General features: G+C 38.6%; 3 protein-coding genes across 4 annotated transcripts; 1 reads left to right on the forward strand and 2 right to left on the reverse strand.

Moving 5' to 3' along the window:
• Positions 1-1,363: 1,363 nt before the first annotated feature.
• On the reverse strand, positions 1,364-5,084 carry LOC111803818 (uncharacterized). Its single transcript, XM_087127683.1, has 4 exons — positions 4,488-5,084; positions 2,819-3,601; positions 2,103-2,150; positions 1,364-2,017 (listed from the first exon to the last, which is right to left on the reverse strand). The coding sequence occupies exons 1-4, from the start codon at positions 4,665-4,667 to the stop codon at positions 1,697-1,699; spliced, it is 1,332 nt and encodes a 443-aa protein (XP_086983809.1). The 5' UTR covers positions 4,668-5,084; the 3' UTR covers positions 1,364-1,696.
• A 2,791-nt stretch (positions 5,085-7,875) lies between these two features.
• On the reverse strand, positions 7,876-8,775 carry LOC111803956 (large ribosomal subunit protein uL11m). The gene has a single exon (XM_023688579.2). The coding sequence runs from the start codon at positions 8,711-8,713 to the stop codon at positions 8,246-8,248; it is 468 nt and encodes a 155-aa protein (XP_023544347.1). The 5' UTR covers positions 8,714-8,775; the 3' UTR covers positions 7,876-8,245.
• A 514-nt stretch (positions 8,776-9,289) lies between these two features.
• GLR3.6 (glutamate receptor 3.6) lies at positions 9,290-13,781 on the forward strand. Of its 2 annotated transcripts, XM_087127682.1 has the most exons (8): positions 9,290-9,665; positions 9,756-9,854; positions 10,559-10,701; positions 10,813-12,164; positions 12,246-12,523; positions 12,598-12,629; positions 12,719-13,125; positions 13,232-13,781. In XM_087127682.1, the coding sequence occupies exons 2-8, from the start codon at positions 9,808-9,810 to the stop codon at positions 13,694-13,696; spliced, it is 2,724 nt and encodes a 907-aa protein (XP_086983808.1). In that variant the 5' UTR covers positions 9,290-9,665; positions 9,756-9,807; the 3' UTR covers positions 13,697-13,781. The 2 variants fall into 2 exon arrangements, with proteins under 2 accessions (XP_086983808.1, XP_086983807.1); XM_087127681.1 differs by lacking the exons at positions 9,290-9,665; positions 9,756-9,854 and having other exon boundaries at positions 9,861-10,701.
• The last annotated feature ends 309 nt before the right edge of the window (positions 13,782-14,090 follow it).

A 14,090-nucleotide genomic window follows, 5' to 3' on the forward strand; every position in this document is an offset into this window, starting at 1 on the left:
TATATTTAAATATCTAACTTTTAGAAAAATGCTCAAGTTAATAAATAAGACAAAAAATGCACATATTAGTTTATATATTTTTAATTGTTTGTTAAAAAAAATATATTATTTTTTAAATTTTAGTAAAAATTATTGATAAAATAATATTATTAAATTATCGAGAACAATATTAATTATATTACTAATAAACTATTTTTACAAACGTGATTTTAAAATTTTAAGAAATTTATAAAAGCATTAAATTATTTTGGTCAATAAATTTTTAACATTAATATTCATTGAAGTTTAATATTTAAATTCAAATTATTTTTTTATTTTAAAATCTTCATAATTAATCTCATTATCTTTCCAATAAAATTTTTATTTATTTAAAAAATAAAGAAAATAATCATATTGTATAATTTTACCAATGGTAGCATAAGTTATATCATAAAACTTCAAATTTAAATTATTTTTTAATACAAGCGAACCCCATAGCATTAAATTTAAATGATTTTTAAGATAAAAAAAATATGTTTGAAGGAGTATTGCGCATTTTGAATCAATTAAATAATTGAAAAATAAAAATTGAATAAAAATAAAAACAAATCTTTTTCAGAAAAAGAAAGTAATTTAAATTATTATTTTTCGTACTTTTCAATGGCGTCCTAATGCTTTAAAACTCGGTCAGTCACAGATGCCATGTCAAAACGACACGTGTCACCAGACAGTCACGCTAATTTTTCATTATTATTTTTTGGATAATTTATTTTATCCCAAAAACCAACCATTTTGACACTTTCACAATAACAAAGAAGGCCACAAATATCAACATGGATTCACAAGAACTCATTCAAAATGTTCACAGGATCGCTCTCATAACAACAACTAGATGCATAGTCAATCTCTTAGAACACCTAAAGTATGAAGTGCCAACCCCATGCTCGGGTGACTAGGAGCGACCAGGGGGATAGGATGATCCTGGTGTTGAGATAAACATTCGGGTCAACCAGGGGGATAGGACGATCCTGGTGTTGAGATAAACATTCGGGTCAACCAGGGGGATAGGACGATCCTGGTGTTGAGATAAACATTCGGGTCAACCAGGGGGATAGGACGATCCTGGTGTTGAGATAAACATTCGGGTCAACCAGGGGGATAGGACGATCCTGGTGTTGAGATAAACATTCGGGTCAACCAGGGGGATAGGACGATCCTGGTGTTGAGATAAACATTCGGGTCAACCAGGGGGATAGGACGATCCTGGTGTTGAGATAAACATTCGACAATCGAATATAACTACAAGTATGTAACTGAAAGAGAGCGGTAAATTCAGTGAATCTAAATGTTTCCAGTTGTTCCTCAAACAAAGAAGATGGGTATGTAAGTTTGTAGGGAGAAGGCGAAGGCAATCACATATTGATAGCATGTAGCAGAAAATATAGATCAGTGATCATCTGGGTGCGCTTTAGAGCACAGCACATGATCCCACCAACAGTTTCTATATCCGTAGTCAATATTTCACTCACTTATGTCAATGATCTTGGGAAAACAATACTAATTTTTACATGCTGTATATCAGTTAATAAAAAATCAAATCACTTCAAACAACAAAACAATTGACATGTAACAGAAACGACGACGACGATCAGACAGAGTAAGAACCTGAAAATAGTGTTGCTCTGCAGTCGAATGGTGTCGTCGTCGATCCAGTCTTTCACTTTCCCACTCTAATCTGGAGTTTGCTCATTCCAACATTCACCTTTTCAACCTCTGATTTATTCTTCAATTCGTTTTGAGCTATGTTCCTAGGATTGAGCCAAGGATGCTGCAGGCATTGCTGAGCAGTTGGTCGCTTCTCTGGAGCGAAATCGAGAAGGGGACAGAGAAACTCGGCAAAAGCTTGAGCATCAGCTTCCGAAAGTTTATATTTCTCGACCAGCAGTTTATCGAGAGACCAGAATTTCAGCCTCCGAATCCTTTTTAGGTCCCCGTGCCTGTCAAAGTAGTCTTTCGATCGAGCTCCTCCTATTGCAATCTGGGTGCCGAGCCAAACATATGAGAAATCGAAATTGAGAGGTATTAAGAAGCTATAAGGAGAAGTTTGATGTGCTGTGACTTACCTTTTTAGGCATCTTCCCAAGGAGTTCCATCATCAATGCAAGATGATCCTGAAAGCAGCAAATTGAAGAATTCGAATGCGTGACCAAAACAGAAACTTGATGATGTAATGAAATATCAAACTTGTACCTTTTCACATTTTCCCTACTTGCATATAGTTTAATTAAATGAGGCTCGAAATGCTCGTAAAGATAAAGCATTATCAAACAAAATAACAGCTACCACCCTCATTTCGACATCGTCAGTACTACTGTAAACAGACATCCCCATGCGTGCATATGAACACATGAACTCTTAGACAAGTGATGGAGTTGCTTCAATCCTAATCCAACACTTTTGATCGCATGCCGTTGGTTTGTAACAGTCCAAGCTCACCGCTAGCAGATATTGTCCTCTTTGGGTTTTATCTTCCGAGTTTCCCTTCAAAGTTTTAAAACGCGTCTACTAGAGAGGAGTTCCTACACCCTTATAAAGAATGTTTCGTTCCCCACTCTAACCGATGTGAGATCTCACAAGGTACTATCTACTCATCGGTTCAGAAAAATCAAAACTAGAGGACATGCTTATGACCTATTATATTGACCATATCTTCTCACTATTTTTGAAATAAGAATAAAACATGACATGGTATAATAAAAAATGTCTTTGGAATCAGCTAATAATGATAAGTTCTAAGAATCTATATTGCTAAGAAATTGTCGTTAGCAATCATCGTTACCTCGTCCTCGCTATAGTCTTGTCCTCCTTTTGGGGTAAACATCATGTCACCTGTGGCAAGTTCAAAAGCAATGCAACCAAATGACCACATGTCAACCGGGTAGGAATATCCGGACTGCAGTATGACTTCAGGAGCTCTGTATTGTCTTGTTTGGATCTCTTCCATAAACTGCCTATCTGCCCGACACGCATTACCGAAATCGACAATCTTGCACCTCAGATCAACGCCATCTAGTTTTCTCTCATCAGGCTTTGCGGTTGCTCCTCCCATAGAAGCTCGCTTTTCGGAGATCCTCGAAACTGCTCTCCTGGCTCTTCTTTTCAATTTCTTCTCAATAAGATTCATGGTTCCTCCAATCGGGTTCCCCTCGGGTTTTTCAAGAATAGGGGCCTGTCCAGACCTCACAGGATCTTTGGTAGGATCAATGGTGGACAATAGAAGAATATTTTCAGGTTTCAGATCAGCGTGGATAATGCCAAGTTCTCTGTGCAAATAATCCAGAGCAACCAAAATACATTTGCAGATCTCCCTCACTTTATTCAACTCAAGAACTTTATAACGGTTATACTTGATCAACCGAAGTAAGCTATCGCCAAGAAATTCAAGAACCATGCACGGATGTTGCCCATTTGGCCCTGCATGCTTAAAATGATCAATCAATTGCACAATGCACTTGGAGCTTGAAGGATCACTATCTGAAATTGCCGAAAGAACTTCGATTTCATGACGGGCAGCTTCAGCAAATTGTGGAGCACTTTTCTGGATCTTAAGTGATACGTATTTCTAAGGGAAAAAAAAGGAAAAATTAGAAACATGAAACAACATTATATATAATCTACCAAAGATTAAAGCACACAACAATACTTTTCCTGAATCTAAATGCCTATTTCCCGTCATCTGACAATCAAATCTATTGGAAAAAACGTCGAACTCATTCGGCTAATTTTGCAAGTTTGCCTCCCCGATCCTTCTTGTAATCCTCTACAACATTTATTTTCTTACAAATAGTTGAAACCATCCTGAAACACTTTTACAAGTAGGCCCAGTTGCAAGTTGATGGAGAAAGTGGCGGTCGAGTCCCTGTATAACCATTTTCCAAAATGCTAGCCTAGCCCTTCAAACATTAAAGCCAACCAGGAGTCTTTTAATCCCTCATCACCCAGCTACTTTCCTGTTCTCCCATTCATTCTTAGAGTACATTGAACAATTTGAATGATTTTCAACAGCATCTGGTCAATACGAAAACTTAATGAAGATTGCTAAGTTACTAACTTAGATCAAAAACCGATATCCATATCCATAAATGGAAAATGTGGATGTTAATCATAATAGGAACCGCACATCAAATGCTCTAAACGTTCCAACCAGGCATGGTCGTAGGAGGGGAAAACAAAAACATCGAATTAATGATAAAAGGGAAAGAAGCAGAAATAAATGAGAGTTATATCATGAAGATCTAACAAACTAAGCTAAGAAACGTATGCCAGAATGGGCATCGCCGCCCAGATCCAAATAAACCGCACAAGTTCATAAAAAAAATCACGAAATCTACAAAATGCAGCAGAACTGATACGAAATAGCGAAACAGCGTAATAGAATCAAGATTCATGAGAAAACGAAGATCAAAGCAAATGATCAAACACATGATGGGGTTGGGGGGGAAACGTACAGAGGTGCGAGTATCATAGGCGAGCCAGACGGTGGAGAACTGACCCCAACCGAGCTTTCTCTGAGCGACATAGCGGCCACCAGCGAAATGATCGCCGATCCTCACCCCATGATATCCTCCTTTCCTGTAAGAATCGACTCCCTCATCATCCTCAGACCCCGATGAAGACGAACACGACATGTTGTTCACTCAAATTACACCGATCCGAAACGATCCGATCACGGTTCGAAAGGGATCGATCGATCGATCTGGGTAAGCTAGAATCTCTCTCCTGGGTTGATTCCTTTGATGGGTTTGGATTAGAAGGAAAAAATAATAAAGGGAGAAAAGGGGGGAAGTTTCCTTGTAAAACAATCGCAAGTTTGTAAGGGTAATCAGAGATAATTACAAATTATATATACCAAATAGACTGTAAAGTTCTACAAATCTTGATGGATGGTTGAATGGTGGGGTTTGGGATTGCTGATTGCTCTGCCCTTCCCCACAACCCTCTTCTCCCCTCTTTTTACTCTCTGTGATTTTCAGACCTCCCGTCCTCCTGCGTCAGCTGGTGGCGGGTGGTTCTTTCTTTTTCCCCCGCTTCGAATAGTTGGCTATCCATTTAACTACAATGATTGTTTGGATTAATACTCTAATCTCTCTAATGGGCACGCTAAACCTGGGTTATTAGCCATTAATATTAGGTCCCAACAGATGTGATTGATAACATATTACTCAACTACTTTCTTCTTACTCATACTTCTGCCTTCATCAATTCTCATGTAATTATAATCCGAGGATTTACATTAACGTAAATATGATCAACATTAGAGATATTCATTTAATAGAGCCAAGAATCACTCCCTTAATAGATAATGGAAATATTCATTTAATAGAGCTAGGAATCCCTCTGTTAATAGATAATAGTGGAGAGAGCAGACAGAGATTTCTTTCCATTAACAAATGGGAATCAATAATATTAAATCTGGATTTTTAGAAATTATTTTTCACAAAAATGTTAAATCCGAATTTATTAAGATATTTATATACTTTAATAGTAGTTTCATTGAAAAATTAAAATTATTTCATTTTTGTTTGAAATTAATATATAATACAAAAAAAATTCATGAAAAACTTGATCCTAATGAATTTTTCACTGACAATCCCACTCCGATCCCCACAAAAAATAAATGAAGAATTTTCAGAGTGAAGGATTTGAATCTTTGTTTTCAGATGGTTAGGATGTTAATTTTTTTATTGCATTTAGTTCGTTGGTAATGTAAACATAAGTTTTAATTTGTATTTATGTTTCAATGTGTTGCTTGTAAAAATTTAAAGGATTAAAATATTTTTTTATTTGTATCTCGGAGTGGGAGTTTTCTATTTTATTAGTGTTAGTTTAGTATTAGTTAGTGATAGCAGCTTAGTGAGTCCTTTTTTCTGTGACGGTTGACACTAGTCCTCCATTTTGTCTCTCTCTTCTGTGACCGTTGACACTAGTCCCATTTTGTCTCTCTCTTCTGTGACCGTTGACACTAGTCCTCCATTTTGTCTCTCTCTCTCTCGGAACCGTTGACACTAGTCCTCCATTTTGTCTCTCTCTCCTGTGAACCGTTGACACTAGTCCTCCATTTTGTCTCTCTCTCCTGTGAACCGTTGACACTAGTCCTCCATTTTGTCTCTCTCTCCTGTGAACCGTTGACACTAGTCCTCCATTTTGTCTCTCTCTTCTGTGACGGTTGACACTAGTCCTCCATTTTGTCTCTCTGGATCGAAGAGAAAAGGAGCTCAACAAGAAGATGATTCTAACACGAGAGAAGCAAAGAGGTCAACCTCTTTCAAATATAGAACATGGAATCTACGTACAATTGAAAGCTCGAAATCTATTAACGATTTAGAAAATTCAAGAACCAAATCGACACAAATCTCAAATTTACGAGAGTCCAAACTTGTAAGTTTTTGGTCTAAGCTTTCCATACTTTCTCTATCCAGGGGTAATATGAAATTATCTATGGAAAAAAAAAAAGGCTATATGATAACACCCTCATATTTCAGAAAAGGGCAATGTTTAGTCACATGACTTGAGATTGAAAAAAGGGAAGACAAATGCAGTAAGCTAAAGGCTCTAATACTTTCAAAAGTTAGTCAAGTCTGCCTTAAACAGTGTGGTTGGAGCTAATCAAGACTTGTAATGAAGCTATATTGGCTGTTCCTGTGCCTAATTTTTCATAAATCTGGTCAATATCATCACAGGTCCCTGGTGTCACTAAGATAAAGGTGAAAACCGACAATCTTGAAGCAGTAATACAATCAATGACACACATTTCAGCAGCCAGACACATCAAAGCGGAAGATAAGATAAGAATCAAACAGGAACTGCACATTAAAGTGTTCTTTAATTGCTCCAAAAGACAAGCAGTGAAGAAGCTATGAACCAACCAACAACCTATCATTTTGCATTCATAAGATTCAGAAACTCTTCACAGTTCCAGATTTTCTCAGATCTTTCTTGGCTAATAGGTCAATCATTGGGGCGAGGGAAAGGGGCAGGCTGTATAATGGTGAAGCATGTCACATTAGCATAAACACGAATAGAAAACCCAAGTTCCCTATCTTTGATGATCCTATTGAGGATTGTTGGGAGTCCCACATCGACTAATTAAAGGGTTGATCATGTGTTTATGAGTAAGGAATACATATTCATTGGTACAGGACATTTTGAGGAAACCAAAAGTAAAACCTTGTGGAGAGTCGTGATTCCTAACAAACCCCTAAATGAGGGCCAAATCAACGAGTCATAATTGTTACCACTTGACCAAGCAAAGAATCCAATTACAATTTAATGGGGTTGGATTCTTTGCTTGGTCAAGTCGTGAAGCACAGCCAAAACACCCCAAATATGACAGATCCAAGTGACTTGGGAGTGAGGGTAGAAAAACCATGCATTGTAGGGTAGAGTTGTTGTCCTAAGAGATAGTCTTAAGTCATAACTTTACATCATTTTCTGTGCATATACATGTTTCAATTCGCCTATTAGTAACAACTCAAGCTCACCACTAGTAAATATCGTCTACTTTGGCCCGTTACGTATCGCCGCTAGCTTCATGGTTTTAAAATGCATCTACTAAGAAGAGGTTTCTACACTCTTATAAAGAATGCTCGTTCCCCTCTCCAATCGAGATGGGATCTCACATTATCTCCGATATTTGAACCAACTGGTCTAACCCATAAAAATCCAATTAGCTGATGCAAAGTAAATGAAAAGCAATGGACAGCCCACTAATCAGCAAGAAATGGGCAAGTGAATGATGAACCAGAACTACTATGTAACATGACAACGAAGCACAGTTTCATATAGCTAATCGAATTCAGGATTTTATACCAGAGATATCGAATTGGAAGGAGTAAGTAACTGGCAAATGCAAGCAAAGGCAGCACATTTATTAATCAAAATGAAACCAGTTCACTGATTACAAAGGCTACAATCCCATAGCAAAATTGTATCTCTCATGATCAGGATAAACTTTGCTTTCAAGAAAGATGGTTACACTTAGCTATTATCTCAGCTCCCCTTTCCTGGAAATTCAGTAGTAAATCGTTGTAATTGATTCAAATTCTATCATAAGAAACTCAATATGTCAGCAGATTAGACTGCCGACTTAGCTGACAGAGTAACACTATTTCACACTAAGAATAATGAGGTCGCTGAAAAAACGTTCAATTTGAATCGAGACACCGAAGAACAAGGGGAGAAAAACCCTAGAACTTTAGGTATTGCATTAATCCAATTCCTTAACAACCTTAATTCCCATGCTATTGGCAGTGCCGATAATGGACTTACAAATGGACTCTAGTGGCATGTACTGGCAAAAAGGATCGGACTGCTTGACTTTGGCGATATCGTAAATGTGCTTGACAGTGAGCGTAGAGGCGACCACATGGCCAGGGCGGCCGCTCCCAGACTCGATCCCGGCGGCTTTCTTCAGGTACCATGTGACCGACGGCGACTTTACGGTGAACTCAAAGGTATTGTCCTTGAAAGCCGTAATGGTGACGGCCATGGGTGTGTCAGGCTTGTACTTTTGAGTCCGGGCATTGAAATCCTTGCAGAAAGCCATCAGATTCAGCCGGTACTGACCCAACGCCGGACCCACCGGTGGCGCAGGGCGAGCTCCGCCAGCAGGTACGGTGAGCCTGATGGTGGCGGCGACGGGTCGTCTTGTTAAGATCTCTTTCAAGGTGGCCATAGCTGTTCCCCGGAACTTTTCTTTTCCAGTGAGGTCGATTCAGGAAATGAGAGAATAGGGCTGATGTGTACTCAAAATGAAACGAAGATAGTCATGAAGTAAATGGGCCGAAATTGGAGGCCCACGGCCCACCAACTTTTAACATTATTTGTGTTTTAAAATAAGATTTAAAATTTTAAAAAATATAATATATAAATTTTAAATAATTATTTTTTATACCAAAATAGCATGACATAAGTACTCGTGACTTTGCTTTCTGTTCTCAAACTAATATAGACCATTTTCATTAATTATAAATTCATGATAATTCCCTAAATTAATCAATTGTGAGACTTTCCTCTGATGTTTGAATTTATTGATACAGATGGTTGAACAAAAAAAAATCATTGAATAAAAAAATATTATTGATGATAAGATAAACAAATTTAAAGAAAAAAAGTAGGATGCTTATTCCTTTATGTAAAAAGAAATTAAAAAAAAAATTAATCTTGCTTGAAGAATGTCTGGCCAGAATTAGAATTTAGACCTACCTGGATTTTTTTTGAGTATTATATCTATGATTATTCGCGGGAATCAGTGTGTAATGAACATGATTATTCCGGGAACGGACGAAGAAATTCAAATTCTACGTCAAAATTTCTTGGGTTTTAACTTTCGTTTTGTTATGAACCAAAACGGAGTAGCAATTTTGGTGCAAAATGATTCAAAGACTCCACTACCATGAAATTCGGCCCACGGGTGTTAAAGTTCATATTGCTATTGATCGTGATGGAGGGTGCGAGTGCGAATATGCGCACTGCGCACAATGACGGTGCAATATTTGTTTATGGCTGAAAAGGGAAGCGTGCGACTCGTGAGAGCTGTTCTTTGGGCCCCAAAATCAGCGATGTGTGTACCGCTGAGCCGCGGATTTCAACTCTCTTTCAAACATTTTGAAGGCTCTGTAATTGAGGTAAGTCTAATGGTCTCTGCTGTGTTTCCAATAATCGATTACTTTTAGGCTTTTCCCCCTTTGGGTTGTCCTCTAATGGCTCTGTTCCAGCTTTGGAGGGCATCCGTATCCACATGAAAAGACTTTCAACCAGTCCGAGTGGATGGAGGTGGCCCCTCATTTTGTTCACGAACTAAGATATCTTCACTAGTAAGAGATTATTGATTCGTCAAGTTAATGTAGCTTAGCGGATTCTGTGAATTCAGTTTATGAAACTTGAGTATCTATCTGGAAATACCTTTTGAATATTTTGGGTTTTTGATCTCTGATCCTTCTTCCTTTTCCTCTAATCCATGGATTATTGCTAGCCGATGTTGTTTCCTATTTGATACTGATTTTTGTTCTTTGGTTAGTTGTGTGTGGAATTACACCCATCAATGCCTTTGAACTTCCCAAAAGTTTCCACTATACCACCTTTTGATCTTGGTCATCTCTGTTTAATTCTGTGATCTTGTTTTAAATGAACATTTTCCCGCACGTACTTGGGAATATGTGCAAATTTATTGAGTAAAGAAAGCTATGATCTAGAGTTACTGTTTCATGTTAATGTATTTGGATCATGAACTCATGTAATTCTGTACTAGCTTTCATATTTTCAGGTGCTTTTTCTTGATTTTGAAGTACTTAGATCTTTGTGTGTGCAGCTTTATATTCATCATTCTGTTTTCTTTTCCTCGCATGTTTGACAGATTGGCTTATATTTGAGGAATAGTGATTATCCAGTTCATATCAATGAGGGTTATTTGCCTTCTAGTATTGATGCTTCTCTTCAATGGGAGTTCCTCAATTGGAGATAGCAAAAATGTATCCACGAGACCTGATGTTGTCGACATTGGGGCTTTATTCTCTTTCAGTTCTATGATCGGCAGAGTTGGAAAAATTGCCGTGGAAGCTGCGGTCGAGGATGTAAATTCCGATCCATCCATCTTGGGGGGGACGAAGCTGAAGCTCAGTTTACATGATACCAATTACAGTGGATTCTTGGGCATCATTGAATGTATGTCGTTCATTTCGTGTTGAACTTTTTGCGCATTAGCTCGTTCTGATATGTGTTCTTGATTGTTTTATCTTGAATGAAGATGGTTTATGATTCTTGTTTCTTACACAGCCTTGCGTTTCATGGAGACTAAGACTTTGGCCATAATTGGACCACAAAACTCTGTGACTGCTCATGTTTTATCTCATATTGCGAACGAGCTCCAAGTCCCTTTATTGTCGTTTTCGGCTACAGATCCCACACTGTCATCACTTCAGTTTCCTTTCTTTATTAGAACTTCACAGAATGATCTGTATCAGATGGCTGCCGTAGCTGAAATAGTTGATTACTTTCAATGGAGACAAGTGATTGCCATCTTTGTTGATGATGACCATGGTAGAAATGGTATTGCAGCATTGGGGGATCAACTTAATGAGAAACGATGCAAGATCTCATTAAAAGTACCATTGAAGCCTGATGCAAGTCGAGACGAGGTCACTGATGCACTTGTTAAGGTGGCTTTATCAGAGTCTCGGATACTCGTTGTTCATACTTATGAGACCACAGGTATGGTGGTGCTCGATGTGGCTCGATCTCTTGGAATGACAGAACCTGGGTATGTATGGATAGCTACTAACTGGCTTTCTTTACTACTCGACACAAATTCTCCTCTACCTTCTTCTTCTATGGAAAATATTCAAGGACTTGTTGCTTTGCGTCTTTATTCACCAGATTCTGCACTGAAGAGGAGTTTTGTTTCAAGGTGGACTAATTTGACTAATGGAAAGGCATCAAGTGGTCCGCTCGGGTTGAGTACGTATGGATTATATGCTTACGATACGGTTTGGATGCTGGCTCATGCAATAAACGCATTTCTTAATGAAGGTGGAGATCTTTCATTTTCAAAACTTTCCAAGTTAACTGGAACTGATGTTGGAACTTTGAATTTCAACTCTATGAGTATCTTCAATGGTGGGAAGACACTACTTCATAGAATTTTAGACGTCAAGTTTACTGGAATAACAGGTCGAGTTGAGTTCACTCCAGATAGGGACATAATCCGCCCTGCATTTGAAGTGATCAATATAATCGGCACGGGAGAGAGGAGAATTGGTTATTGGTCTAACTATTCTGGTTTGTCAACTGTGCCTCCTGAAAGCCTTTACTCGAAACCACCTAACCGAACCAGTTCTAATCAAAAGCTATATGATGTGGTATGGCCTGGACAAGCAACACAGAAGCCTCGTGGATGGGCATTTCCAAACAGTGGAAGACGATTGAGAATTGGAGTCCCGAGACGAGTAGGTTATCAAGAATTTGTCTCACAAGTAGAAGGAACCGACATGTTCCGAGGCTACTGCGTCGATGTCTTTACCGCAGCAATCAACTTGTTGCCTTATGCAGTCCCCTATAAGTTAATTCCATTTGGAGATGGCCTTACTAATCCTAGTGTGACCGAACTTGTTCGTCTACTCACAACTGGGGTGAGCATTAGACTGAGATTACTCAGGACAGAACTTTTTAATACTAAGCTTCTTCATTTAACTTGAAATATATTCTTGTAGGTCTTTGATGCAGCTATAGGTGACATTGCAATTATCACGAACCGAACCAGGATGGCCGACTTTACGCAGCCATACATCGAGTCTGGCTTAGTAGTCGTAGCCCCGGTCAAGAAGTTGAACTCTAATGCTTGGGCTTTTTTACGGCCATTCACCCCGAAGATGTGGTGCATTACTGCTGTGTCTTTTCTTGTAATAGGAGCAGTTGTTTGGATTTTAGAGCATCGGATAAATGACGATTTTCGGGGGCCTCCGAAGCAACAAATCATTACTATTCTATGGTAAGTTGTTTGGATCTCAAACGTACCATATTGGCCATGAACTTTCTTATTTTGATTCTTTTTCCTCACTGCAGGTTCAGCTTTTCAACTCTGTTCTTCTCTCATCGTAAGTGAATGAACGTAAACTAGATTTCTTAGTCTTGATGGAAATGAATTTGATTGAAGCTTATCGAATATTTCACGTCGTTTGTGTAGGGGAAAACACCGTCAGTACCCTCGGTCGAATCGTGCTGCTCGTATGGTTATTTGTTGTTCTAATTATCAACTCGAGCTACACTGCAAGCTTGACCTCTATCCTCACAGTTCAACAACTTTCTTCTCCTGTCAAAGGGATTGAAACTTTGATTTCAAACAATGACCCAATTGGCTATCAGCAGGGTTCATTTGCTCGAAACTACTTGATCGAGGAACTTGGCATTCATGAGTCGAGACTCGTTCCACTCGTCTCAACAGAACACTATGTCAAAGCGTTGAATGACGGGCCAACGAATAACGGTGTTGCTGCTATTATCGACGAGCGAGCATATGTAGAGCTCTTCCTTTCGACCCGTTGCGAATACAGCATTGTTGGCCAAGAGTTCACCAAAAATGGGTGGGGATTTGTAAGTACTTCAATCAACAACAACGTTGTCTGTCTGTCTGTTTGTTTGCTTGCTTGCTTGTCTGTCTATCAAGTTGTCATCTGATGATCATACACTGTACCAACAGGCTTTCCAGCGCGACTCTCCTTTAGCAGTTGACATGTCCACAGCTATTCTTAGACTCTCCGAAAATGGTGATCTTCAAAGGATCCATGACAAATGGTTAATGAAAAGTGCCTGTACATCACAAGCCTCGAAATTCGAGGTGGATCGACTTCAGCTCGGTAGCTTTTGGGGACTTTTTCTAATATCTGGATTAGCCTGCTTGCTCGCTCTACTGATATACCTCTATCTAACGGTGCGCCAATATAGCAAGCATTACCCTGAAGAACTCGGGTCTTCCGAGCGATCTTCTCGATCGTCAAGCTTGCATAGATTTCTTTCTTTTGCAGATGAAAAGGAAGAAGTCGTCAAAAGTCGATCCAAGCGTCGACGGATGCAGGAGGCTTCGGTTCGAAGCATGAATGAAGAAAATTCGACAGGCAGTTCAAGAAAACATGGCCATGATGATGGTTATGATATGAATGCATGATCTTATTGGATAATAGCATATGTTGACTTATGTGCAATATTACAAAATATTTGCTAATCCATACCTAGAAACCAAATTTATGAGAGATACTGGACAATCAAATTATCTATCGAGCCATGGAAATGAACGTAGAAACAGCTAAATTATAAATTAATTTCTAAAAATGCCAACAAAAGTTTATCTTAATATAATTCTTTCAATTTTCTACGTGAATTAAGATTTTGTTTACGGGTTTTCTTCCTTCTTCCCTCTCTTACCCATGTTCCTTTCCTCCCTCCTACACGTCCCTAGTCCCTAAATTTGATATATGGGTTTGTTGTTTAGGACAAATGGATGTTGCTAATTAGAGATGAAAAATGACGTGGGGCGACAATTGAAAGCAACACTAAATGGG

This window comes from Cucurbita pepo, chromosome 10 (assembly GCF_057944985.1).
Source record: "Cucurbita pepo subsp. pepo isolate OVF chromosome 10, ASM5794498v1, whole genome shotgun sequence".
Taxonomy (NCBI): domain Eukaryota; kingdom Viridiplantae; phylum Streptophyta; class Magnoliopsida; order Cucurbitales; family Cucurbitaceae; genus Cucurbita; species Cucurbita pepo.